The 27,477-nt window shown below is 51.9% G+C and overlaps 1 protein-coding gene and 1 long non-coding RNA gene across 2 annotated transcripts; both read left to right on the forward strand.

Annotated features, from left to right (window-relative positions):
• On the forward strand, positions 1-25,918 carry LOC311126130 (heat shock 70 kDa protein 14-like). Its single transcript, XM_084200145.1, has 9 exons — positions 1-220; positions 6,969-7,164; positions 8,666-8,827; positions 9,906-10,061; positions 10,161-10,263; positions 24,098-24,310; positions 24,424-24,585; positions 24,707-24,774; positions 25,756-25,918. Exons 1-9 carry the CDS (start codon positions 70-72, stop codon positions 25,832-25,834), a joined length of 1,290 nt encoding a protein of 429 aa, XP_084056271.1. The 5' UTR covers positions 1-69; the 3' UTR covers positions 25,835-25,918.
• On the forward strand, positions 22,998-24,091 carry LOC311126132. Its single transcript, XR_014612963.1, has 3 exons — positions 22,998-23,030; positions 23,093-23,250; positions 23,339-24,091. It is a non-coding gene; the product is annotated as an uncharacterized lncRNA (long non-coding RNA).
• Positions 25,919-27,477: the final 1,559 nt, after the last annotated feature.

Here is a 27,477-nt window from a genome sequence, read left to right on the forward strand (position 1 = left end):
CTAAGTTATCAGGGATGTACCTGGTAGACATGTCTCTATTCCAGACTACCTAACACTAAGTTATCAGGGATGGTGTGTAATAGAGAAGCTAATGATGATGATGATGATGTGTGTCAGTTGGTCAACAAGGGAGAGAAGCCAGTGTATGAGATGACTGGAGAGATGACCAGACAGGTGGCTCCTCAAGATGTCGCCAAACTCATCCTACACAAGATGAAAGGTTAGAACATACACACCAGCCCAATCTCTGTCCCGCCCCCTGCCATTTCTGTGCCCAGCCCAATCCCAAATCCACCCCCTCCCATCTCTGTCCCATCCCCTCCCATCTCTGTCCCCAGCCCAATCCCAAATCCACCCCCTCCCATCTCTGTCCCCAGCCCAATCCCACATCCACCCCCTCCCATCTCTGTCCCCAGCCCAATCCCAAATCCACCCCTCCCATCTCTGTCCCCAGCCCAATCCCACATCCACCCCCCTCCCACCTCTGTCCCCAGCCCAATCCCACATCCACCCCCTCCCATCTCTGTCCCCAGCCCAATCCCAAATCCACCCCTCCCATCTCTGTCCCCAGCCCAATCCCAAATCCACCCCTCCCATCTCTGTCCCCAGCCCAATCCCACATCCACCCCCTCCCATCTCTGTCCCCAGCCCAATCCCACATCCACCCCCCTCCCACCTCTGTCCCCAGCCCAATCCCACATCCACCCCCCTACCATCTCTGTCCCCAGCCCAATCCCACCTCCTCCCATCTCTGTCCCCAGCCCAATCCCACATCCACCCCCTCCCATCTCTGTCCCCAGCCCAATCCCAAATCCACCCCCTCCCATCTCTGTCCCATCCCCTCCCATCTCTGTCCCCAGCCCAATCCCAAATCCACCCCCTCCCATTTCTGTCCCCAGCCCAATCCCACCCCCTCCCATCTCTGTCCCCAGCCCAATCCCAAATCCACCCCCTCCCATCTCTGTCCCATCCCCTCCCATCTCTGTCCCCAGCCCAATCCCAAATCCACCCCCTCCCATCTCTGTCCCCAGCCCAATCCCACATCCACCCCCTCCCATCTCTGTCCCCAGCCCAATCCCACATCCACCCCCTCCCATCTCTGTCCCCAGCCCAATCCCACATCCACCCCCCTCCCACCTCTGTCCCCAGCCCAATCCCAAATCCACCCCCCTACCATCTCTGTCCCCAGCCCAATCCCAAATCCACCCCCTCCCATCTCTGTCCCCAGCCCAATCCCACATCCACCCCCTCCCATCTCTGTCCCCAGCCCAATCCCACATCCACCCCCTCCCATCTCTGTCCCCAGCCCAATCCCAAATCCACCCCCCTCCCACCTCTGTCCCCAGCCCAATCCCACATCCACCCCTCCCATCTCTGTCCCCAGCCCAATCCCAAATCCACCCCTCCCATCTCTGTCCCCAGCCCAATCCCAAATCCACCCCCTCCCATCTCTGTCCCATCCCCTCCCATCTCTGTCCCCAGCCCAATCCCAAATCCACCCCCTCCCATTTCTGTCCCCAGCCCAATCCCACCCCCTCCCATCTCTGTCCCCAGCCCAATCCCAAATCCACCCCCTCCCATCTCTGTCCCATCCCCTCCCATCTCTGTCCCCAGCCCAATCCCAAATCCACCCCCTCCCATCTCTGTCCCCAGCCCAATCCCACATCCACCCCCTCCCATCTCTGTCCCCAGCCCAATCCCAAATCCACCCCCTCCCATCTCTGTCCCCAGCCCAATCCCTCCTCCACCCCCCCCTGCATCCCCTCTACTCCATCTCCTCCTCCGTTCCCCCCTGCATCCCCTCTACTCCATCTCCTCCTCCGTTCCCCCCCCCTGCATCCCCTCTACTCCATCTCCTCCTCCGTTCCACCCTGCATCCCCTCTACTCCATCTCCTCCTCCGTTCCCCCCTGCATCCCCTCTACTCCATCTCCTCCTCCGTTCCCCCCTGCATCCCCTCTACTCCATCTCCTCCTCCGTTCCCCCCCCTGCATCCCCTCTACTCCATCTCCTCCTCCGTTCCCCCCTGTATCCCCTCTACTCCATCTCCTCCTCCGTTCCCCCCTGCATCCCCTCTACTCCATCTCCTCCTCCGTTCCCCCCTGCATCCCCTCTACTCCATCTCCTCCTCCGTTCCCCCCCCTGCATCCCCTCTACTCCATCTCCTCCTCCGTTCCCCCCCCTGCATCCCCTCTACTCCATCTCCTCCTCCGTTCCCCCCCTGCATCCCCTCTACTCCATCTCCTCCTCCGTTCCCCCCTGCATCCCCTCTACTCCATCTCCTCCGTTCCCCCCTGTATCCCCTCTACTCCATCTCCTCCTCCGTTCCCCCCCTGCATCCCCTCTACTCCATCTCCTCCTCCGTTCCCCCCTGCTTCCCCTCTACTCCATCTCCTCCTCCGTTCCCCCCTGCATCCCCTCTACTCCATCTCCTCCTCCGTTCCCCCCTGCTTCCCCTCTACTCCATCTCCTCCGTTCCCCCCCCTGTATCCCCTCTACTCCATCTCCTCCGTTCCCCCCCTGCATCCCCTCTACTCCATCTCCTCCTCCGTTCCCCCCTGCATCCCCTCTACTCCATCTCCTCCTCCGTTCCCCCCCTGCATCCCCTCTACTCCATCTCCTCCTCCGTTCCACCCTGCATCCCCTCTACTCCATCTCCTCCGTTCCCCCCCCTGTATCCCCTCTACTCCATCTCCTCCGTTCCCCCCCTGCATCCCCTCTACTCCATCTCCTCCTCCGTTCCCCCCCTGCATCCCCTCTACTCCATCTCCTCCTCCGTTCCCCCCTGCATCCCCTCTACTCCATCTCCTCCTCCGTTCCCCCTGCATCCCCTCTACTCCATCTCCTCCTCCGTTCCCCCCCTGCATCCCCTCTACTCCATCTCCTCCGTTCCCCCCTGCATCCCCTCTACTCCATCTCCTCCTCCGTTCCCCCCCCCTGCATCCCCTCTACTCCATCTCCTCCAACGTTCCCCCCCTGCATCCCCTCTACTCCATCTCCTCCTCCGTTCCCCCCTGCATCCCCTCTACTCCATCTCCTCCTCCGTTCCCCCCTGCATCCCCTCTACTCCATCTCCCCCCACCCCCCCTGCATCCCCTCTACTCCATCTCCTCCTCCGTTCCCCCCTGCATCCCCTCTACTCCATCTCCTCCTCCGTTCCCCCCTGCATCCCCTCTACTCCATCTCCTCCTCCGTTCCCCCCTGATTCCCCTCTACTCCATCTCCTCCTCCGTTCCCCCCTGCATCCCCTCTACTCCATCTCCTCCTCCGTTCCCCCCCTGCATCCCCTCTACTCCATCTCCTCCGTTCCCCCCTGTATCCCCTCTACTCCATCTCCTCCTCCGTTCCCCCCTGCATCCCCTCTACTCCATCTCCTCCGTTCCCCCCTGCATCCCCTCTACGCCATCTCCTCCGTATCCCCTCTACTCCATCTCCTCCTCCGTCCCCCCCCTGCATCCCCTCTACTCCATCTCCTCCTCCGTTCCCCCCCTGCATCCCCTCTACTCCATCTCCTCCTCCACCCCCCCCTGCATCCCCTCTACTCCATCTCCTCCTCCGTTCCCCCCTGCATCCCCTCTACTCCATCTCCTCCTCCGTTCCCCCCTGCATCCCCTCTACTCCATCTCCTCCTCCGTTCCCCCCTGCATCCCCTCTACTCCATCTCCTCCGTTTCCCCCTGTATCCCCTCTACTCCATCTCCTCCTCCGTTCCCCCCTGCATCCCCTCTACTCCATCTCCTCCTCCGTTCCCCCCTGCATCCCCTCTACTCCATCTCCTCCTCCGTTCCCCCCTGCATCCCCTCTACTCCATCTCCTCCTCCGTTCCCCCCTGCATCCCCTCTACTCCATCTCCTCCTCCGTTCCCCCCCTGTATCCCCTCTACTCCATCTCCTCCTCCGTTCCCCCTCTACTCCATCTCCTCCTCCGTTCCCCCCTTCATCCCCTCTACTCCATCTCCTCCTCCGTTCCCCCCTGCATCCCCTCTACTCCATCTCCTCCCCCGTCCCCCCCTGCATCCCCTCTACTCCATCTCCTCCGTCCCCCCCTGCATCCCCTCTACTCCATCTCCTCCTCCGTTCCCCCCTGCATCCCCTCTACTCCATCTCCTCCTCCGTTCCCCCCTGCATCCCCTCTACTCCATCTCCTCCTCCGTTCCCCCCTGCATCCCCTCTACTCCATCTCCTCCTCCGTTCCCCCCTGTATCCCATCTACTCCATCTCCTCCTCCGTTCCCCCCTGCATCCCCTCTACTCCATCTCCTCCTCCGTTCCCCCCTGCATCCCCTCTACTCCATCTCCTCCTCCACCCCCCCCTGCATCCCCTCTACTCCATCTCCTCCTCCGTTCCCCCCTGCATCCCCTCTACTCCATCTCCTCCTCCGTTCCCCCCTGCATCCCCTCTACTCCATCTCCTCCTCCGTTCCCCCCCCTGCATCCCCTCTACTCCATCTCCTCTGTTCCCCCCTTCATCCCCTCTACTCCATCTCCTCCTCCGTTCCCCCCCTGCATCCCCTCTACTCCATCTCCTCCTCCGTTCCCCCCTGCATCCCCTCTACGCCATCTCCTCCTCCGTCCCCCCCCTGCATCCCCTCTACTCCATCTCCTCCTCCGTCCCCCCCCTGCATCCCCTCTACTCCATCTCCTCCTCCGTCCCCCCCCTGCATCCCCTCTACTCCATCTCCTCCTCCGTCCCCCCCTGCATCCCCTCTACTCCATCTCCTCCTCCGTTCCCCCCCCTGCATCCCCTCTACTCCATCTCCTCCTCCGTTCCCCCCTGCATCCCCTCTACTCCATCTCCTCCTCCGTTCACCCCTGCATCCCCTCTACTCCATCTCCCCCCCCCCCTGCATCCCCTCTACTCCATCTCCTCCTCCGTTCCCCCCTGCATCCCCTCTACTCCATCTCCTCCTCCGTTCCCCCCTGCATCCCCTCTACTCCATCTCCTCCTCCGTTCCCCCCTGCATCCCCTCTACTCCATCTCCTCCTCCGTTCCCCCCTGCATCCCCTCTACTCCATCTCCTCCTCTGTTCCCCCCTGCATCCCCTCTACTCCATCTCCTCCGTTCCCCCCTGCATCCCCTCTACTCCATCTCCTCCTCCGTTCCCCCCTGCATCCCCTCTACTCCATCTCCTCCTCCGTTCCCCCCTACATCCCCTCTACTCCATCTCCTCCTCCGTTCCCCCCTGCATCCCCTCTACTCCATCTCCTCCGTTCCCCCCTGCATCCCCTCTACTCCATCTCCTCCTCTGTTCCCCCCCTGCATCCCCTCTACTCCATCTCCTCCTCCGTTCCCCCCCTGCATCCCCTCTACTCCATCTCCTCCTCCGTTCCCCCCTGCATCCCCTCTACTCCATCTCCTCCTCCGTTCCCCCCTGCATCCCCTCTACTCCATCTCCTCCTCCGTTCCCCCCTGCATCCCCTCTACTCCATCTCCTCCTCCGTTCCCCCCTGCATCCCCTCTACTCCATCTCCTCCTCCGTTCCCCCCTGTATCCCCTCTACTCCATCTCCTCCTCCGTTCCCCCCCGCATCCCCTCTACTCCATCTCCTCCTCCGTTCCCCCCTGTATCCCCTCTACTCCATCTCCTCCTCCGTTCCCTCCCCGCATCCCCTCTACTCCATCTCCTCCTCCGTTCCCCCCTGTATCCCCTCTACTCCATCTCCTCCTCCGTTCCCCCCTGTATCCCCTCTACTCCATCTCCTCCTCCGTTCCCCCCCGCATCCCCTCTACTCCATCTCCTCCTCCGTTCCCCCCTGTATCCCCTCTACTCCATCTCCTCCTCCGTTCCCCCCTGCATCCCCTCTATTCCATCTCCTCCTCCGTTCCCCCCTGCATCCCCTCTACTCCATCTCCTCCTCCGTTCCCCCCTGCATCCCCTCTACTCCATCTCCTCCTCCGTTCCCCCCTGCATCCCCTCTACTCCATCTCCTCCTCCGTCCCCCCCCTGTATCCCCTCTACTCCATCTCCTCCTCCGTTCCCCCCTGCATCCCCTCTACTCCATCTCCTCCTCCGTTCCCCCCCGCATCCCCTCTACTCCATCTCCTCCTCCGTTCCCCCCTGCATCCCCTCTACTCCATCTCCTCCTCCGTTCCCCCCTGTATCCCCTCTACTCCATCTCCTCCTCCGTTCCCCCCTGCATCCCCTCTACTCCATCTCCTCCTCCATTCCCCCCTGCATCCCCTCTACTCCATCTCCTCCTCCGTTCCCCCCTGCATCCCCTCTATTCCATCTCCTCCTCCGTTCCCCCCCTGCATCCCCTCTACTCCATCTCCTCCTCCGTTCCCCCCTGCATCCCCTCTACTCCATCTCCTCCTCCGTTCCACCCTGCATCCCCTCTACTCCATCTCCTCCTCCGTTCCCCCCATGCATCCCCTCTACTCCATCTCCTCCTCCGTTCCCCCCTGCATCCCCTCTACTCCATCTCCTCCTCCGTTCCCCCCTGCATCCCCTCTACTCCATCTCCTCCTCCGTTCCCCCCTGCATCCCCTCTACTCCATCTCCTCCTCCGTTCCACCCTGCATCCCCTCTACTCCATCTCCTCCTCCGTTCCCCCTCTACTCCATCTCCTCCTCCGTTCCCCCCTGCATCCCCTCTATTCCATCTCCTCCTCCGTTCCCCCCCTGCATCCCCTCTACTCCATCTCCTCCTCCGTTCCCCCTCTACTCCATCTCCTCCTCCGTTCCCCCCTGTATCCCCTCTACTCCATCTCCTCCTCCGTTCCCCCCTGCATCCCCTCTACTCCATCTCCTCCTCCGTTCCACCCTGCATCCCCTCTACTCCATCTCCTCCTCCGTCCCCCCCTGCATCCCCTCTACTCCATCTCCTCCTCCGTTTCCCCCTGCATCCCCTCTACTCCATCTCCTCCGTTCCCAACTGCATCCACCTGTGAAACCTGTCAGATGTCTAGGGGGAGGGTGTAGTACTAGAGATCCACCTGGGATTGGACCTCCCATCTATTGTTGTTTCCATAGAGACGGCTCAGTCGGCCTTGGGTGCTGATGTCACGGAGGCTGTCATCACTGTCCCCTTCGAGTTCGCACATGCTCAGAAGGTGGCGTTGAGGGAGGCTGCGGAGGCGGCAGGGTTCCGGGTGTTGAGGCTGATCCACGAGCCAGCAGCTGCTTTACTGGCGTACGGCATCGGACAGGACTGTCCATCTGGGAAGAGGTACCCACTACTCCTTCTGGTGTATAAACTGGTCATGCCCTGTTGTATAAACTGGTCATGCCCTGGTGTATAAACTGGTCATGCCCTGGTGTATAAACTGGTCCTGTCCTGGTGTATAAACTGGTCCTGTCCTGGTGTATAAACTGGTCATGTCCTGGTGTATAAACTGGTCATGTCCTGGTGTATAAACTGGTCCTTTCCTGGTGTATAAACTGGTCCTGCCCTGGTGTATAAACTGGTCATGCCCTGGTGTATAAACTGGTCATGCCCCGGTGTATAAACTGGTCATGCCCCGGTGTATAAACTGGTCATGCCCCGGTGTATAAACTGGTCATGCCCTGGTGTATAAACTGGTCATGCCCTGGTGTATAAACTGGTCATGCCCTGGTGTATAAACTGGTCATGCCCTGGTGTATAAACTGGTCATGCCCCGGTGTATAAACTGGTCATGCCCCGGTGTATAAACTGGTCATGCCCCGGTGTATAAACTGGTCATGCCCCGGTGTATAAACTGGTCATGCCCCGGTGTATAAACTGGTCATGCCCCGGTGTATAAACTGGTCATGCCCTGGTGTATAAACTGGTCATGCCCTGGTGTATAAACTGGTCATGCCCTGGTGTATAAACTGGTCATGCCCTGGTGTATAAACTGGTCCTGTCCTGGTGTATAAACTGGTCCTGTCCTGGTGTATAAACTGGTCCTGTCCTGGTGTATAAACTGGTCCTGTCCTGGTGTATAAACTGGTCCTGTCCTGGTGTATAAACTGGTCCTGTCCTGGTGTATAAACTGGTCCTGTCCTGGTGTATAAACTGGTCCTGTCCTGGTGTATAAACTGGTCCTGTCCTGGTGTATAAACTGGTCCTGTCCTGGTGTATAAACTGGTCCTGTCCTGGTGTATAAACTGGTCCTGCCCTGGTGTATAAACTGGTCCTGCCCTGGTGTATAAACTGGTCCTGCCCTGGTGTATAAACTGGTCCTGCCCTGGTGTATAAACTGGTCCTGCCCTGGTGTATAAACTGGTCCTGCCCTGGTGTATAAACTGGTCCTGTCCTGGTGTATAAACTGGTCCTGTCCTGGTGTATAAACTGGTCCTGTCCTGGTGTATAAACTGGTCCTGTCCTGGTGTATAAACTGGTCCTGTCCTGGTGTATAAACTGGTCCTGTCCTGGTGTATAAACTGGTCCTGTCCTGGTGTATAAACTGGTCATGTCCTGGTGTATAAACTGGTCATGCCCTGGTGTATAAACTGGTCCTGTCCTGGTGTATAAACTGGTCATGTCCTGGTGTATAAACTGGTCATGCCCCGGTGTATAAACTGGTCATGTCCCGGTGTATAAACTGGTCCTGTCCCGGTGTATAAACTGGTCCTGTCCTGGTGTATAAACTGGTCATGTCCTGGTGTATAAACTGGTCATGTCCTGGTGTATAAACTGGTCCTGTCCTGGTGTATAAACTGGTCCTGTCCTGGTGTATAACTGGTCATTGTGTGTGTGTGTGTAGTCATGTCCTAGTGTATAAACTAGGTGGGACGTCTCTGAGTGTGACGGTGCTGCAAGTGAACGGTGGAATGTTCCGGGTTCTGAACACACATACAGACCACAGCATCGGAGGAGAGAGCTTCACTATCGCCCTGGCACAGCACCTGGCTGCAGAGTTCAAACGGTAACACACACACACACACACACACACCTGGCTGCAGAGTTCAAACGGTAACACACACACACACACACACACACCTGGCTGCAGAGTTCAAACGGTTCAGCCTGTTAGCTTGGCCTGTCAGCCCAGATTCAGAGCGTTTCTAGCAGGAAAAAAGGGGCATGGACTCTGCTGTCCTAGCTTCAGGGGAAAGCTGCTTCCACTATTGGGGTGCCAGGACAGAGAAGAGCTTGGACTGGGCTGAGGGGGAGCTGCCCTCTCATTGGGGTGCCAGGACAGAGAAGAGCTTGGACTGGGCTGTAGGGGAGCTGCCCTCTCATTGGGGTGCCAGGACAGAGAAGAGCTTGGACTGGGCTGTAGGGGAGCTGCCCTCTCATAGGGGTGGGAGGGCCAAGAGACCTGAGGTGGCAGAACGGAGTGCTCTGGTTGGAGTGTAGGGTTTGAGCATAGCCTGGAGATAGGGACTCAGGTTGGGGTGTAGGGTTGGAGCATAGCCTGGAGATAGGGACTCAGGTTGGGGTGTAGGGTTGGAGCATAGCCTGGAGATAGGGACTCAGGTTGGGGTGTAGGGTTGGAGCATAGCCTGGAGATAGGGACTCAGGTTGGGGTGTAGGGTTGGAGCATAGCCTGGAGATAGGGACTCAGGTTGGAGTGTAGGGTTGGAGCATAGCCTGGAGATAGGGACTCAGGTTGGAGTGTAGGGTTGGAGCATAGCCTGGAGATAGGGACTCGGGTTGGGGTGTAGGGTTGGAGCATAGCCTGGAGATAGGGACTCAGGTTGGAGTGTAGGGTTGGAGCATAGCCTGGAGATAGGGAGGGGCAGTTCCTCTTGCTGTTCTGTAGATAAGCACCATAGTCTTATAGTGGATGGGAGCTTCGACTGGAAGCCAGTGGAGTGTGTGGAGGAGCGGGGTGACATGAGGGAACTTAGTCTCCTACATCTGATCCACTGGTTTTAATGCTGTCTGTCTGTCTGTAGGTCGTTTAAACAGGATGTTAGTCGTAGTGCGCGGGGTGACATGAGGGAACTTAGTCTCCTACATCTGATCCTCTGGTTTTAATGCTGTCTGTCTGTCTGTAGGTCGTTTAAACAGGATGTTAGTCGTAGTGTGCGGGCCATGTTGAAGCTGATGAATGGAGCAGACATGGCCAAACATTCTCTCTCCACGCTGGGTTCTGCCAATTGCTTCGTTGACTCTCTACACGACGGCATGGACTTTGACTGCAACGTCTCCAGGTGACTACACTACCCACAAGCCCCTGCTCTCTTACCCACCACAATCCTCCTCTTCATACAATGCCACAGGAAAGTCATGCTCTTGTGTTTTTTTCTCAGGGCCCGTTTTGAGCTGCTGTGTTCGTCCCTGTTCAACAAGAGTGTCCAACCAATCAGAACCCTGCTGGAGACAACTGGGCTCTCTACTAGTGACATCAACAAGGTAACCCTGACCCCTATCTACCTACCTGACCCCTATCTACCTACCTGACCCCTACCTACCTGACCCCTACCTACCTGACCCCTACCTACCTACCTACCTGACCCCTACCTACCTTAATATATAATATAATATGCCATTTAGCAGACGCTTTTATCCAAAGCGACTTACAGTCATGCGTGCATACATTTTTTTTGTGTATGGGTGGTCCCGGGGATCGAACCCACTACCTTGGCGTTACAAGCGCCGTGCTCTACCAGCTGAGCTACCTGACCCCTACCTACCTGACCCCCTACCTACCTACCTGACCCCCTACCTACCTACCTGACCCCCTACCTACCTACCTGACCCCCTACCTACCTACCTGACCCCCTACCTACCTACCTGACCCCCTACCTACCTACCTGACCTACCTGACCCCCTACCTACCTACCTACCTGACCCCTACCTACCTACCTGACCCCTACCTACCTGACATGGGCTTGGAAGTCCTGACCCCTACCTACCTAATATGGGCTTGGAAGTTGCCATGGCACTGAAGTAGCATAGGCATAGAGCTCTGTAAATACTGGACATATTGTTACTTAAAACAAATAACATTTACATTATTTTGCGGGATGAAAAGTAAACTTGTTTGGCTTGATAGCTAGCTGGCTATTTGGACTTTCTGGCTAGCTGGCTATGTGGACTCTCTGGCTAGCTGGCTATGTGGACTCTCTGGCTAGCTGGCTATTTGGACTTTCTAGCTAGCTGGCTATTTGGACTTTCTAGCTAGCTGGCTATTTGGACTCTCTGGCTAGCTGGCTATGTGGACTCTCTGGCTAGCTGGCTATTTGGACTCTCTGGCTAGCTGGCTATTTGGACTCTCTAGCTAGCTGGCTATTTGGACTCTCTAGCTAGCTGGCTATTTGGACTCTCTGGCTAGCTGGCTATTTGGACTCTCTAGCTAGCTGGCTATTTGGACTCTCTAGCTAGCTGGCTATTTGGACTCTCTGGCTAGCTGGCTATTTGGACTCTCTAGCTAGCTGGCTATTTGGACTCTCTAGCTAGCTGGCTATTTGGACTCTCTAGCTAGCTGGCTATTTGGACTCTCTGGCTAGCTGGCTATTTGGACTCTCTAGCTAGCTGGCTATGTGGACTCTCTAGCTAGCTGGCTATTTGGACTCTCTGGCTAGCTGGCTATTTGGACTCTCTAGCTAGCTGGCTATGTGGACTCTCTAGCTAGCTGGCTATGTGGACTCTCTGGCTAGCTGGCTATTTGGACGTTCTGGCTAGCTGGCTATGTGGACTCTCTAGCTAGCTGGCTATTTGGACTCTCTAGCTAGCTGGCTATTTGGACTCTCTGGCTAGCTGGCTATTTGGACTCTCTAGCTAGCTGGCTATTTGGACGTTCTGGCTAGCTGGCTATGTGGACTCTCTGGCTAGCTGGCTATTTGGACTTTCTCCGACCACATAAATAATCATTATTTAACCTGAGAAACATCACTGACTCAGTACTGTTCTCTAAACCTGATCTGGAGAGGCTGGTCAACTCCCTAGTCACCTTCCGACTCGATTACTGCAATGCTCTCCCTGGTGGTCTCCCCTCAAGCATCCACAGGCTGCAGAATAGCACTGCCAGGGTCCCCACAGCAACCCAGAGATCTGCCAACATCACCCCCATGCTAGCCTCTCTCCACAGGCTGCAGAATAGCACTGCCAGGGTCCTCACAGCAACCCAGAGATCTGCCAACATCACCCCCATGCTAGCCTCTCTCCACAGGCTGCCCATCCAATCCAGAATCAACTTCAGAATATTCCTGTTAGTCTCCAAACCCCTCAGTGCCTCTGGTCCCCAATACCTCATTGAACTCCGCAGCCCCAAACAGACTTCACATTTACGCCGGTCAAATGATCAGTCTCCTTGCAGTCCCAGAGACCCTCCTAAAAACCATGGGTGACTGAGCGTTCTGCTGTCTCGGCCCCCGGCTCTACCTCTGCATGCCCCAGACCCTAACCCTCCAAAAACCATGGGTGACTGAGCGTTCTGCTGTCTCGGCCCCCGGCTCTACCTCTGCATGCCCCAGACCCTAACCCTCCCAAAACCATGGGTGACTGAGCGTTCTGCTGTCTCGGCCCCCGGCTCTACCTCTGCATGCCCCAGACCCTAACCCTCCTAAAAACCATGGGTGACTGAGCGTTCTGCTGTCTCGGCCCCCGGCTCTACCTCTGCATGCCCCAGACCCTAACCCTAACCCTAACCCTAACCCTCTGCATGCCCCAGACCCTAACCCTAACCCTAACCCTAACCCTAACCCTCTGCATGCCCCAGACCCTAACCCTAACCCACTGCCTTTAAGTCTGAGCTCAACAAACTGGCTTTCTCTTAATGTGATCTGTGTATGTTGCTAGTGTTCTGTTCTTTTCCAGTTGTATTGTTCTGCCCTGGTCACCACCTGTATAGTCTAGTACTAGGCTGTTAGCTAGGGCTGACTGATATGGCCAAAATATAATAGCACAATATTTTGTTTTTAAATCATGTGAAAAAAGAGAAACCCGCATACTGCTCCTGCTAGTATCACTGTTCTTTATTCAGCTTCCGTATCGGCCTCAAGGCCTCCATCAGTGCTTTTGAGTTTTTAATTTGCACCCTTGTGTAGACATTGCTCCACCCTCATCCATTCAGTGCATCGAATGTGTTTGGAGTCGAGGAAAAACAAATGTTAGAACAATGTGCATTTCATAAATATTATAATAACGTACAGTACAAGTCAAAAGTTTGGACACACCTACTCATTCAAGGGTTTTCTTTATTTTTACTATGTTCTACCTTGTAGAATAATGATGACGACATCAAAACTATGAAATAACACATATGGAATCATGTAGTAACCAAGAAAGTAATAAAATATATTTTATATTCTTCAAAGTAGCCACCCTTTGCGTTGATGACAGCTTTGCACACTCTTGGCATTCTCTCAACCAGCTTCACCTGGAATGCTTTTCTAACAGTCTTGAAGGAGTTCCCACATATGCTGAGCACTTGTTGGCTGCTTTTCCTTCACTCTGCTGTCCAACTCATCCCAAACCATCTCAATTGGGTTGAGGTTGGGAGATTGTGGAGGCCAGGTCATCTGATGCAGCACTCCATCACTCTCCTTCTTGATTAAAAAGCCCTTACACAGCCTGGAGGTGTGTTGGGTCATTGTCCTGTTGAAAAAATATATATATGCCCACTAAGCGCGAACCAGATGGGATGGCGTATCGCTGCAGAATCCTGTGGTAGCCATGCTGGTTAAGTGTGCCTTGAATTCTAAATAAATCACAGACCGTGTCACCAGCAAAGCACCATAACACCTCCTCCTCCATGCTTCACGGTGGGAACCACACATGCGGAGATCATCCGTTCACCCACACCGTGTCTCGAACCAAAAATCTCAAATTTGGACTCCAGACCAAAGGACAGATTTCCACCGGTCTAATGTCCATTGCTCGTGTTTCTTGGCCCAAGCAGGTCTCTTCTTATTGGTGTCCTTTAGTAGTGGTTTCTTTGCAGAAATTTGACCGTGAAGGCCTGATTCACACAGTCCCCTCTGAACAGTTGATGTTGACATCTGTTACTTGAACTCTGTGAAGCATTTATTTGGGCTGCAATTTCTGAGGCTGGTAAATCTAATAAACTTATCCTCTGCAGCAGAGGTAACTCTGGGTCTTCCATTCCTGTGGCAGTCCTCATGAGAGCCAGTTTCATCATAGCGCTTAATGGTTTTTTTGACTGCACTTGAAGAAACTTTCAAAGTTCTTAATCTTCCGGCTTGACAGACCTTCATGTCTTAAAGTAATGATGGACTGTCGTTTCTCTTTGCTTATTTAAGCTGTTCTTGCCATAATATGGACCTGGTCTTTTACCAAATAGGGCTATCTTCTGTATACCCCCCTACCTTGTCACAACACAACTGATTGGCTCAAACGCGTTAAGGAGGAAAGAAATTCCACAAATTAACTTTTAAGGCAGCACACCTGTTAATTGAAATGCGTTCCAGGTGACTACCTCATGTGATGTCTTCACTATTATTCTACAATGTTGAAAATAGTAAAAATAAAGAAAACCCCTTGAATGAGTAGGTGTGTCCAAACGTTGGACTGGTACTGTATGTAAAATGTATTAAATGTGTTCATTACCCCGATATGTGGATCGAGAAATCAATTGGAACCCTGTTTACAACTCTACAGAAGAGTAATGGACAGAGATACTATATTACCGGGGGACGCTTCCACCCAGAGACATTTTAAAAAGAGGACTTGGAAGGAGCCAGTTTCAGTCTGCCCGTATATGCCACTCCAGAGTTATCTAGAAAAAGCAGCAGAGATGCGCAACAGGTTTCTGATAAGAGGCTACCCTCCACAATGTGTGGATGAAGCTCTTTAATATGGCACTATGGAAAACAAGAGATGAACACTGGAATGTTCACCACCACATAGACTTTGAACTGGCGCAACGTGGGAGATGCTGTCAAGAAACACTGGCATGTTTTATCATGGGACCAGCAAGAAACACTGGCATGTTTTATCATGGGACCAGCAAGAAACACTGGCATGTTTTATTATGTGCTTTGCCAGCTGAATTGAAGAACCCACCACTTATTGTCTATAGGAGAGAAGACCAGTTGGTCCATGCCAACTGCCAGCCACTAAAGAAAATAAGCCAGACTCTTCTGAATAGTAGCTATAAATGCAGAGGTGGCTCACAGTGCAACGATATGATGACGCGTTAATATTTCCAACTAAGGGTCCCAAATAAATTCCATTTATTACGTGCTCCTCCACCCATGTTATCTACATGATTAAATGTCCATGTGGGTTGTGTTATATAGAAAACTCGTTATTTCAGAGAATTAGTGAACATAAATTCATTTAGGAGAAATGTCAGGGATTATCCTGTCGCAGTACATTTTAACGAATAAAAACATGACGTCTACATTTAGTTATTTTGTGGCATAGAGAAAGTCAAGACATCAGCCAGGGGAGGGGATCGAAATACTCGTTGGTTTTCATCCTCCAGACATGATTCCCTAAAAGGTCTTAATGATGAAATGCATGTTGTTGTAAATGTCAGCATGAATGAATACCTTGTCGTTAAACCACTTCAGCCTACTCTGACGTTTTTTTATCCTGCACTGTACCCAATGATTTATGAAAACGTACATATTTATTCCTCGACTCAAACCCCATTCAATTCACTGAACGGATGTGGGTGGAGCAATGTCTACATAAGGGTGCAAATTAAACACACTCACAAAAGCTCTGAAGGCCTTGAGGCCGATATGTAAGCTGAATAATAGCCCCGTGTAGCTCAGTTGGTAGAGCATGGCGCTTGCAACGCCAGGGTTGTGGGTTCGATTCCCACGGGGGGCCAGTATGGAATGAAAAAAAAAAAATGTATGCACTCACTAACTGTAAGTCACTCTGGATAAGAGCATCTGCTAAATGAATAAAGAACAGTGATACTAGCAAGAGCAGTGTGCAGGTTTCTCTTTTCTCGTGTTATTCAAGTGTTACGATGAACCTGCAACAAAGATGGCTCAGATGTGAGTACCTAGTTCTAAGTATGTTTTGAGTAGTGCGTGACCCTAGGGTGGCAACACATAACTTTTAAAGTGATTTCAAATGGATCTTTCTCCATTCTGATTTTGTTTTATACTGTTCAATTAAACTTCAACCAAAAATCATTAATCCATTTCTGCATTTCCACGCTGCCACGTACGGCTGCTCAATATGGGTAAAAATATAGGCCTTATTTAGAACCAGATATTGCGATTTAGATCAAACACTTGGGTGAACTTTTGGAATAATGGGGGGGTAAAAAGGTGAATATTCTAATTCTATAGTTAGAATATAATAGTGGGCACTTTGAATACAGCGTTGGCATGACAACGAATGAAAAAGCCAGGGAGGAGTTGACGGTGTAGGAACCATAGTGTTGGTCAGTGTTTCCTAGGGGACCCTGTAATCTTTGGCTACATTAAATGTTCTCTTCGCGTCTTCCTCTCAGGCTACATGAAGTAGCACAGTGAGAGGTTTCACACTGCCAAAATCAGTCCAAAATAAGCCCAATGTGTTTCTATGGGCTTATTTTGGACCTAAGCTTGTTGCCTGCCTTCCAGCCTTTGGGACGACTCCTATTGTTAGGGCAAAGACATGAGCATCTCGTCATTTATATACAGCTCTCTGATGTTGGTAACATATTCATGCTTCACTTATTCCTCTTTGATTTAGAAGATACTGTTGCACAAACATGCTGATCTAGGTTTACACCATCACTGGTACCAGGCTGTATAGCTAGCTACGTTTGGTCTGACTCAGTACATTTATTAGCTAGCTACGTTTGGTCTGACTCAGTACATTTATTAGCTAGCTACGTTTGGTCTGACTCAGTACATTTATTAGCTAGCTACGTTTGGTCTGACTCAATACATTTATTAGCTAGCTACGTTTGGTCTGACTCAGTACATTTATTAGCTAGCTACGTTTGGTCTGACTCAATACATTTATTAGCTAGCTACGTGTGGTCTGACTCAGTACATTTATTAGCTAGCTACGTGTGGTCTGACTCAGTACATTTATTAGCTAGCTACGTTTGGTCTGACTCAATACATTTATTAGCTAGCTACGTTTGGTCTGACTCAGTACATTTATTAGCTAGCTACGTTTGGTCTGACTCAGTACATTTATTAGCTAGCTACGTTTGGTCTGACTCAGTACATTTATTAGCTAGCTACGTTTGGTCTGACTCAATACATTTATTAGCTAGCTACGTTTGGTCTGACTCAATACATTTATTAGCTAGCTACGTTTGGTCTGACTCAATACATTTATTAGCTAGCTACGTTTGGTCTGACTCAGTACATTTATTAGCTAGCTACGTTTGGTCTGACTCAGTACATTTATTAGCTAGCTACGTTTGGTCTGACTCAGTACATTTACTAGCTAGCTACGTTTGGTCTGACTCAATACATTTACTAGCTAGCTACGTTTGGTCTGACTCAGTACATTTATTAGCTAGCTAGCCAGTGGCTGAGGAACCCTGAACTCAGTTCTCTTATATCGAGGCAGAGTTGAGGTTTGATGACTGGTCAAGGGATTTGCTAGCAACAACATTGAGTCACCATCAGTCGATTTGTTGTAAAAATGTCAATTCTGAAAATATGCATACTTTTAGCGACTAAAACCACCGACTTTTTACTTGTACTACGTAAACGGAGATTAAATTGGGTTCGTTCAATCCGGGATCCGTGGGACGTCCTTACCCACATAGAAGTTGACATTTTTAAATGGTTACGGTCAATGTTCCCCTCTATTTTGGGGCACTGAGCAAATTTTTTATCTTGTGAGCGGAAACTTGAACATTGAGAATTTTGTGCAACTTCCGGGGGCGCGTTTAGTGAACAATGAGGCTGTACCCTGACAGTTTTAGACAGTAGCCAACAGGCTGTACCCTGACAGTTTTAGACAGTAGCCAACAGGCTGTACCCTGACAGTTTTAGACAGTAGCCAACAGGCTGAACCCTGACAGTTTTAGACAGTAGCCAACAGGCTGTACCCTGACAGTAGCCAACAGGCTGTATCCTGACAGTTTTAGACAGTAGCCAACAGGCTGTACCCTGACAGTTTTAGACAGTAGCCAACAGGCTGTACCCTGACAGTTTTAGACAGTAGCCAACAGGCTGAACCCTGACAGTTTTAGACAGTAGCCAACAGGCTGTACCCTGACAGTTTTAGACAGTAGCCAACAGGCTGTATCCTGACAGTTTTAGACAGTAGCCAACAGGCTGAACCCTGACAGTTTTAGACAGTAGCCAACAGGCTGTATCCTGACAGTTTTAGACAGTAGCCAACAGGCTGTACCCTGACAGTTTTAGACAGTAGCCAACAGGCTGTACCCTGACAGTTTTAGACAGTAGCCAACAGGCTGTACCCTGACAGTTTTAGACAGTAGCCAACAGGCTGTACCCTGACAGTTTTAGACAGTAGCCAACAGGCTGTATCCTGACAGTTTTAGACAGTAGCCAACAGGCTGTATCCTGACAGTTTTAGACAGTAGCCAACAGGCTGTATCCTGACAGTTTTAGACAGTAGCCAACAGGCTGTATCCTGACAGTTTTAGACAGTAGCCAACAGGCTGTATCCTGACAGTTTTAGACAGTAGCCAACAGGCTGTATCCTGACAGTTTTAGACAGTAGCCAATAGGCTGTACCCTGACAGTTTTAGACAGTAGCCAACAGGCTGTATCCTGACAGTTTTAGACAGTAGCCAACAGGCTGTATCCTGACAGTTTTAGACAGTAGCCAACAGGCTGTACCCTGACAGTTTTAGACAGTAGCCAACAGGCTGAACCCTGACAGTTTTAGACAGCCACAATAACCTATTGGCTACTATCTGAGCATAATGTAGGCCTACCAACAAAACCAATGGAGCGAATCCCATAACATTTTCACATGGAAATAGCTTTTGATTTCTATGATGTAGCATATATGTAGTGTTCAATGCAGACCTACGTTGCATGAGACTTAACGTTTCTACATTATGAAGGACTTGACATTTTAATTATTTTTTTTACTTGGTCTGTAACACCGTGGGCCAAATAGGTGACTGTAAATGTCATTGTTGTATGATGCAAGAAACCACTTTACAAAATAAAAGTAATGATTACCATACAGAGAATTCGACAATGTGGGCTACCCCTCTGCCTATTGGCTTATTTGCACATTCAAGCCTGTCTCAAAATACAACACTGCCCCTTTAATTAAGACATAAGCTCTTTTTTTTACCTGACTGGCTTTTCAGACAGCTTGAAATGTAGCCTACACGGTTTGTGCTCTTGTAGGAAGCAGTAACTCCCCATTGCTGACCTATACTTACCTATAACTGGGCTAATAACTCGCTAACTAGAACTGGGCTAATAACTCGCTAACTAGCAAATAATATGTAGAAAGGTGGAGACGCGCGTCTCTGCGCTCTGATCTGAAAAGCGCATTCACTCGCGGGTGATTGAAAGACGGGTCGTGGGACTCAACCCCCGCCGATAGAATTCTACTCCGTTGGCTCTGGCTCTGCCTACAATAAAATCACTCAATCTTGCAGAGTTAGATTTGTTTTGGTTTGTTGCATTGAAAACGGCCTGATATAATGTTGATTCGATCATAGAAAAAAACGGTGATCTATATAGTGCAAACTAATGTGTCGGAACTCAATGAAGGTCATTCTCATGCGTCTGCGCAGCAGTCCTGGAGGAGGTGCGCACGCAAGTAGTTTAGAGGTAATGTTGGTTACGGTAAGCGTTAAGTTTAGGGGTAGGGAAGTCCGAAGGATACCGAATACGGCCCCAATTGAATCTCCATGTGGGGGTTCTAATGTCGGCGTGTTCTAGGTGGATCTGTGGGGGTTCTAAATGGTGTGGGTTGTGTTCTTGGTGCTTCTGTGTTCTATGTGGGGGTTCTAACTGTTATAGGTGGTTCAATGTGGGCATTCTAACTGTGCGTGTTCTAGGGGGTTCTAAATGTGGTTCTGTGTGTCTCTGTGTGTGTTCTAGGTGGGGGTTCTAACTGTGGTCTAGGTGGTTCTATTGGTATTTATTAGGATCCCCATTAGCCGCTGCAAAAGCGTCAGCTACTCTTCCTGGGGTCCACATGAAACATGACATAATACATAGTACAGAACATTATTAGTCAAGGACTGAAATACATACATTTAAAATATCACACAGCCTACATATCAGTACATAAACACTATCTAGGTCTAATCCATAGTACAGAACTACAGCCTACATATCAGTACATAAACACTATCTAGGTCTAATCCATAGTACAGAACTACAGCCTACATATCAGTACATACACACTATCTAGGTCTAATCCATAGTACAGAACTACAGCCTACATATCAGTACATACACACTATCTAGGTCTAATCCATAGTACAGAACTACAGCCTACATATCAGTACATACACACTATCTAGGTCTAATCCATAGTACAGAACTACAGCCTACATATCAGTACATACACACTATCTAGGTCTAATCCATAGTACAGAACGACAGCCTACATATCAGTACATACACACTATCTAGGTCTAATACATAGTACAGTGCAAATTACAATACTATATACTGAACAACATGCAATAACTTAAATTAGGCCCTAATCTATGGATTTCACATGGCTGGGCAGGGGCACCGCCATGGGTGGGCCTGGGAGGGCATAGGCCCACCCACTGGGGAGCCAGGCCCAGCCAATCAGAATGAGTTTTCCCCCCACACAAGGCCTTCAATACAGACAAATACTCCTCAGTTTCATCAGCTGTCCGGGTGGCTGGCCTCAGACGATCCTGTAGGTGTAGAAGCCGGATGTGGAGGTCCTGGGCTGGCCTGGTTACAGGTGGTCTGGGGAGGTCCTGGGCTGGCGTGGTTACACGTGGTCAGGGGAGGTCCTGGGCTGGCGTGGTTACACGTGGTCTGGGGAGGTCCTGGGCTGGCGTGGTTACACGTGGTCTGGGGAGGTCCTGGGCTGGTGTGGTTACACGTGGTCTGGGGAGGTCCTGGGCTGGCGTGGTTACACGTGGTCTGGGGAGGTCCTGGGCTGGCGTGGTTACACGTGGTCTGGGGAGGTCCTGGGCTGGCGTGGTTACACGTGGCCTGTGGAGGTCCTGGGCTGGTGTGGTTACACGTGGTCTGGGGAGGTCCTGGGCTGGCGTGGTTACACGTGGTCTGGGGAGGTCCTGGGCTGGCGTGGTTACACGTGGTCTGGGGAGGTCCTGGGCTGGCGTGGTTACACGTGGTCTGGGGAGGTCCTGGGCTGGCGTGGTTACACGGGGTCTGGGGAGGTCCTGGGCTGGCGTGGTTACACGTGGTCTGGGGAGGTCCTGGGCTGGCGTGGTTACACGTGGTCTGGGGAGGTCCTGGGCTGGCGTGGTTACACGGGGTCTGGGGAGGTCCTGGGCTGGCGTGGTTACACGGGGTCTGGGGAGGTCCTGGGCTGGCGTGGTTACACGTGGTCTGGGGAGGTCCTGGGCTGGCGTGGTTACACGTGGTCTGGGGAGGTCCTGGGCTGGCGTGGTTACACGTGGTCTGGGGAGGTCCTGGGCTGGCGTGGTTACACGTGGTCTGGGGAGGTCCTGGGCTGGCGTGGTTACACGTGGCCTGTGGAGGTCCTGGGCTGGTGTGGTTACACGTGGTCTGGGGAGGTCCTGGGCTGGCGTGGTTACACGTGGTCTGGGGAGGTCCTGGGCTGGCGTGGTTACACGTGGTCTGGGGAGGTCCTGGGCTGGCGTGGTTACACGGGGTCTGGGGAGGTCCTGGGCTGGCGTGGTTACACGGGGTCTGGGGAGGTCCTGGGCTGGCGTGGTTACACGTGGTCTGGGGAGGTCCTGGGCTGGCGTGGTTACACGGGGTCTGGGGAGGTCCTGGGCTGGCGTGGTTACACGGGGTCTGGGGAGGTCCTGGGCTGGCGTGGTTACACGGGGTCTGGGGAGGTCCTGGGCTGGCGTGGTTACACGGGGTCTGGGGAGGTCCTGGGCTGGCGTGGTTACACGGGGTCTGGGGAGGTCCTGGGCTGGCGTGGTTACACGTGGTCTGGGGAGGTCCTGGGCTGGCGTGGTTACACGTGGTCTGGGGAGGTCCTGGGCTGGCGTGGTTACACATGGTCTGGGGAGGTCCTGGGCTGGCGTGGTTACACGTGGTCAGGGGAGGTCCTGGGCTGGCCTGGTTACACGTGGTCTGGGGAGGTCCTGGGCTGGCGTGGTTACACGTGGTCTGGGGAGGTCCTGGGCTGGCGTGGTTACACGTGGTCTGGGGAGGTCCTGGGCTGGCCTGGTTACACGTGGTCTGGGGAGGTCCTGGGCTGCCGTGGTTACACGTGGTCTGGGGAGGTCCTGGGCTGCCGTGGTTACACGTGGTCTGGGGAGGTCCTGGGCTGGCGTGGTTACACGTGGTCTGGGGAGGTCCTGGGCTGGCGTGGTTACACGTGGTCTGGGGAGGTCCTGGGCTGGCGTGGTTACACGTGGTCTGGGGAGGTCCTGGGCTGGCGTGGTTACACGTGGTCTGGGGAGGTCCTGGGCTGGCGTGGTTACACGGGGTCTGGGGAGGTCCTGGGCTGGCGTGGTTACACGTGGTCTGGGGAGGTCCTGGGCTGGCGTGGTTACACGTGGTCTGGGGAGGTCCTGGGCTGGCGTGGTTACACGTGGTCAGCGGTTGTGAGGCGGGTTGGACGTACTGCCAAATTCTCTAAAACAACGTTGGAGAGGCGGCTTATGATAGAGAAATTAACATTACATTCTATGGCAACAGCTCTGGTGGACATTCCTGCAGTCAGCATGCCAATTACACACTCCCTCAACTTGAGACATCTGTGGCATTAAGTTGTGACAACTGCACATTTTAGTGGCCTTTTATTGTCCCCAGCACAAGGTGCACCTGTGTAATGATCATGCTGTTTAATCAGCTTCTTGATATGCCACACCTGTCAGGTGGATGGATTATCTTGGAGAAATGCTCACTAACAGGGATGTAAAAACATTTGTGCACAAAACTGTAGAGAAATAAGCTTTTTGTGGGTATGGAACATTTCTGGGATCTTTTATTTCAGCTCATGAAACATGGGACCAACACTTTACATGTTGCGTTTATATTTTTGTTCTGTGTGTTGTACCGATGAGTGTCCAAACTGAGTGTCAACTGCTTATGTGGGGATTCTGTGTTCTAGGTGGTTCTATGTGGGGATTCTGTGTGTTCTAGGTGGTTCTATGTGGGGATTCTGTGTGTTCTAGGTGGTTCTATGTGGGGATTCTGTGTTCTAGGTGGTTCTATGTGGGGATTCTGTGTGTTCTAGGTGGTTCTATGTGGGGATTCTGTGTGTTCTAGGTGGTTCTATGTGGGGATTCTGTGTTCTAGGTGGTTCTATGTGGGGATTCTGTGTGTTCTAGGTGGTTCTATGTGGGGATTCTGTGTGTTCTAGGTGGTTCTATGTGGGGATTCTGTGTTCTAGGTGGTTCTGTGGGGATTCTGTGTTCTAGGTGGTTCTATGTGGGGATTCTGTGTTCTAGGTGGTTCTATGTGGGGATTCTGTGTGTTCTAGGTGGTTCTATGTGGGGATTCTGTGTGCTCTAGGTGGTTCTATGTGGGGATTCTGTGTGTTCTAGGTGGTTCTATGTGGGGATTCTGTGTGTTCTAGGTGGTTCTATGTGGGGATTCTGTGTGTTCTAGGTGGTTCTATGTGGGGGTTCTAGGTGGTTCTATGTGGGGATTCTGTGTGTTCTAGGTGGTTCTATGTGGGGATTCTGTGTGTTCTAGGTGGTTCTATGTGGGGATTCTGTGTGTTCTAGGTGGTTCTATGTGGGGATTCTGTGTGTTCTAGGTGGTTCTATGTGGGGATTCTGTGTGTTCTAGGTGGTTCTATGTGGGGATTCTGTGTGTTCTAGGTGGTTCTATGTGGGGATTCTGTGTTCTAGGTGGTTCTATGTGGGGATTCTGTGTGTTCTAGGTGGTTCTATGTGGGGATTCTGTGTGTTCTAGGTGGTTCTATGTGGGGATTCTGTGTGTTCTAGGTGGTTCTATGTGGGGATTCTGTGTTCTAGGTGGTTCTATGTGGGGATTCTGTGTGTTCTAGGTGGTTCTATGTGGGGATTCTGTGTGTTCTAGGTGGTTCTATGTGGGGATTCTGTGTTCTAGGTGGTTCTATGTGGGGATTCTGTGTGTTCTAGGTGGTTCTATGTGGGGATTCTGTGTGTTCTAGGTGGTTCTATGTGGGGATTCTGTGTGTTCTAGGTGGTTCTATGCAGGGGTTTTAATTGTGTGTGTTCTAGGTGGTTCTATGCGGGGGATCTGCGAGGATTCCTCGGCTGCAGCAGATGATCAAAGATCTGTTCGCTGACGTGGAGCTGCTCAGCTCCGCCCCTCCTGATGAGGTCATTGCTGTCGGCGCAGCGATGGAGGCGGGCCTTCTAGTTGGCCGGGAGATTGGCTCCTCCCCCGAGTCTGTTACCGTGGAAGCCTGTGTCTCAGACATTCTGCTCAAGGTACACACACACACACACACACACACACACACACACACACACACACACACACACACAGAGAGATCAGTGACTAGTAGAGTAGCTTCTGATTGGCTAATCTTTGTGATTGACAGGAGGTGGATGAAACTGGGGCTGAGGTGTTCTCTGTGCTCCTCCCCTCGGGCACGCCCCTTCCTGCTCGGCGACATCACATCCTGTCCGGTCCCGGCCGCCTGGCATCCCTCTGTCTGGAGCTTTACCAGAAAACCACAGAGCAGCCAGAGAGACTGGCCAAGGTACGTGTACACACACACACACACACACACACACACACACACACACACACACACACACACACACACACACACACACACACCCCTCCACCAGAGAACCAACAGGTCTCCCTCTTGTCTGCAGATTGTTCTGAGAGACCTGGAGACCAAAGAGGACAACCATGACATTGATGCCGTGGTAACCATGAAGAGGTAACGCCCAGCAGCACACTGCTTCCAGCTGTGGACTGGACCCGGTGTCTGTGTGTTTACTGGGTCTAACCAGCTGTGGACTGGACCCGGTGTCTGTGTGTTTACTGGGTCTAACCAGCTGTGGACTGGACCCGGTGTCTGTGTGTTTACTGGGTCTAACCAGCTGTGGACTGGACCCGGTGTCTGTGTGTTTACTGGGTCTAACCAGCTGTGGACTGGACCCGGTGTCTGTGTGTTTACTGGGTCTAACCTGTGGTGGACTGGACCTGGTGTCTGTGTGTTTACTGGGTCTAACCAGCTGTGGACTGGACCCGGTGTCTGTGTGTTTACTGGGTCTAACCAGCTGTGGACTGGACCCGGTGTCTGTGTGTTTACTGGGTCTAACCTGTGGTGGACTGGACCTGGTGTCTGTGTGTTTACTGGGTCTAACCTGTGGTGGACTGGACCTGGTGTCTGTGTGTTTACTGGGTCTGACCTGTGGTGGACTGGACCTGGTGTCTGTGTGTTTACTGGGTCTGACCTGTGGTGGACTGGACCCGGTGTCTGTGTGTTTACTGGGTCTAACCTGTGGTGGACTGGACCTGGTGTCTGTGTGTTTACTGGGTCTAACCTGTGGTGGACTGGACCTGGTGTCTGTGTGTTTACTGGGTCTAACCTGCTGTGGACTGGACCTGGTGTCTGTGTGTTTACTGGGTCTAACCTGTGGTGGACTGGACCTGGTGTCTGTGTGTTTACTGGGTCTAACCTGTGGTGGACTGGACCTGGTGTCTGTGTGTTTACTGGGTCTAACCAGCTGTGGACTGGACCTGGTGTCTGTGTGTTTACTGGGTCTAACCTGTGGTGGACTGGACCTGGTGTCTGTGTGTTTACTGGGTCTAACCTGTGGTGGACTGGACCTGGTGTCTGTGTGTTTACTGGGTCTAACCAGCTGTGGACTGGACCTGGTGTCTGTGTGTTTACTGGGTCTGACCTGTGTTTCAGGGACGGATCTCTCCATGTGAGCTGTGTGGAGCAGAGCAGTGGGAAGACCGAAGCCATCAGCATACCAGCAGCCTGCTGAGATCACCACTATCTTCAACTCAATGTCACTATACTTGTTGTTCAAGTTGTTTTAAAAGTTGAAATAAAGACATTGTTTAACTCAGTTCCTTTATTCTGTTCAGTTAAGAACAGCGTTAGTTTTCTGTGGTCTGTCAGGATCAGATTACAGTTAGCGGTGGAAAATGTTTTGTTCCCTACTGAACATTTCACAGGGTGGTGGAGGCTGTGGTTTCTCTTGGCCCTGATAGGCCACGTGTGCAGCAGGAACTGGTGGGGGTAAGGCATGTATATAGTAAAGTAGGGCATGGGTAAGGTGTATATAGTATAGTAGGGCATGGGTAAGGTGTGTATAGTAAAGTAGGGCATGGGTAAGGTGTGTATAGTATAGTAGGGCATGGGTAAGGTGTGTATAGTATAGTAGGGCATGGGTAAGGTGTGTATAGTATAGTAGGGCATGGGTAAGGTGTGTATAGTATAGTAGGGCATGGGTAAGGTGTGTATATAGTATAGTAGGGCATGGGTAAGGTGTATATATATAGTATAGTAGGGCATGGGTAAGGTGTGTATATATAGTATAGTAGGGCATGGGTAAGGTGTGTATATAGTAAAGTAGGGCATGGGTAAGGTGTGTATAGTAAAGTAGGGCATGGGTAAGGTGTGTATAGTAAAGTAGGGCATGGGTAAGGTGTGTATAGTAAAGTAGGGCATGGGTAAGGTGTGTATAGTATAGTAGGGCATGGGTAAGGTGTATATAGTATAGTAGGGCATGGGTAAGGTGTGTATAGTAAAGTAGGGCATGGGTAAGGTGTGTATATAGTAAAGTAGGGCATGGGTAAGGTGTGTATAGTAAAGTAGGGCATGGGTAAGGTGTGTGTAGTATAGTAGGGCATGGGTAAGGTGTGTATAGTATAGTAGGGCATGGGTAAGGTGTGTATAGTAAAGTAGGGCATGGGTAAGGTGTATATAGTATAGTAGGGCATGGGTAAGGTGTGTATAGTAAAGTAGGGCATGGGTAAGGTGTATATAGTAAAGTAGAGCATGGGTAAGGTGTGTATAGTAAAGTAGGGCATGGGTAAGGTGTGTATAGTAAAGTAGGGCATGGGTAAGGTGTGTATAGTATAGTAGGGCATGGGTAAGGTGTGTATAGTAAAGTAGGGCATGGGTAAGGTGTATATAGTAAAGTAGGGCATGGGTAAGGTGTGTATAGTATAGTAGGGCATGGGTAAGGTGTGTATAGTATAGTAGGGCATGGGTAAGGTGTGTATAGTAAAGTAGGGCATGGGTTAGGTGTGTATAGTATAGTAGGGCATGGGTAAGGTGTGTATATAGTATAGTAGGGCATGGGTAAGGTGTGTATATAGGAAAGTAGGGCATTGGTAAGGTGTATATATAGTATAGTAGGGCATGGGTAAGGTGTGTATAGTATAGTAGGGCATGGGTAAGGTGTGTATATAGTATAGTAGGGCATGGGTAAGGTGTGTATATATAGTATAGTAGGGCATGGGTAAGGTGTGTATATAGTAAAGTAGGGCATGGGTAAGGTGTGTATATAGTAAAGTAGGACATGGGTAAGGTGTGTATAGTAAAGTAGGGCATGGGTAAGGTGTGTATATAGTAAAGTAGGGCATGGGTAAGGTGTGTATATAGTAAAGTAGGGCATGG

The sequence above is a fragment of the Coregonus lavaretus genome, assembly GCF_964263955.1.
Source record: "Coregonus lavaretus genome assembly, contig: HAP1_SCAFFOLD_1566, whole genome shotgun sequence".
Lineage (NCBI taxonomy): Eukaryota > Metazoa > Chordata > Actinopteri > Salmoniformes > Salmonidae > Coregonus > Coregonus lavaretus.

Bases quoted from the DNA above. Each gene is read 5' to 3' on its own strand.
- LOC311126130 (XM_084200145.1), top strand. From the start codon at position 70: ATGGTGTGTAATAGAGAAGCTAATGATGATGATGATGATGTGTGTCAG. The intron at 10,264-24,097 runs GTAACCCTGACC...TGTGTGTTCTAG, and splicing joins CTACTAGTGACATCAACAAG to GTGGTTCTATGCGGGGGATC. The intron at 24,311-24,423 runs GTACACACACAC...TGTGATTGACAG, and splicing joins TCTCAGACATTCTGCTCAAG to GAGGTGGATGAAACTGGGGC.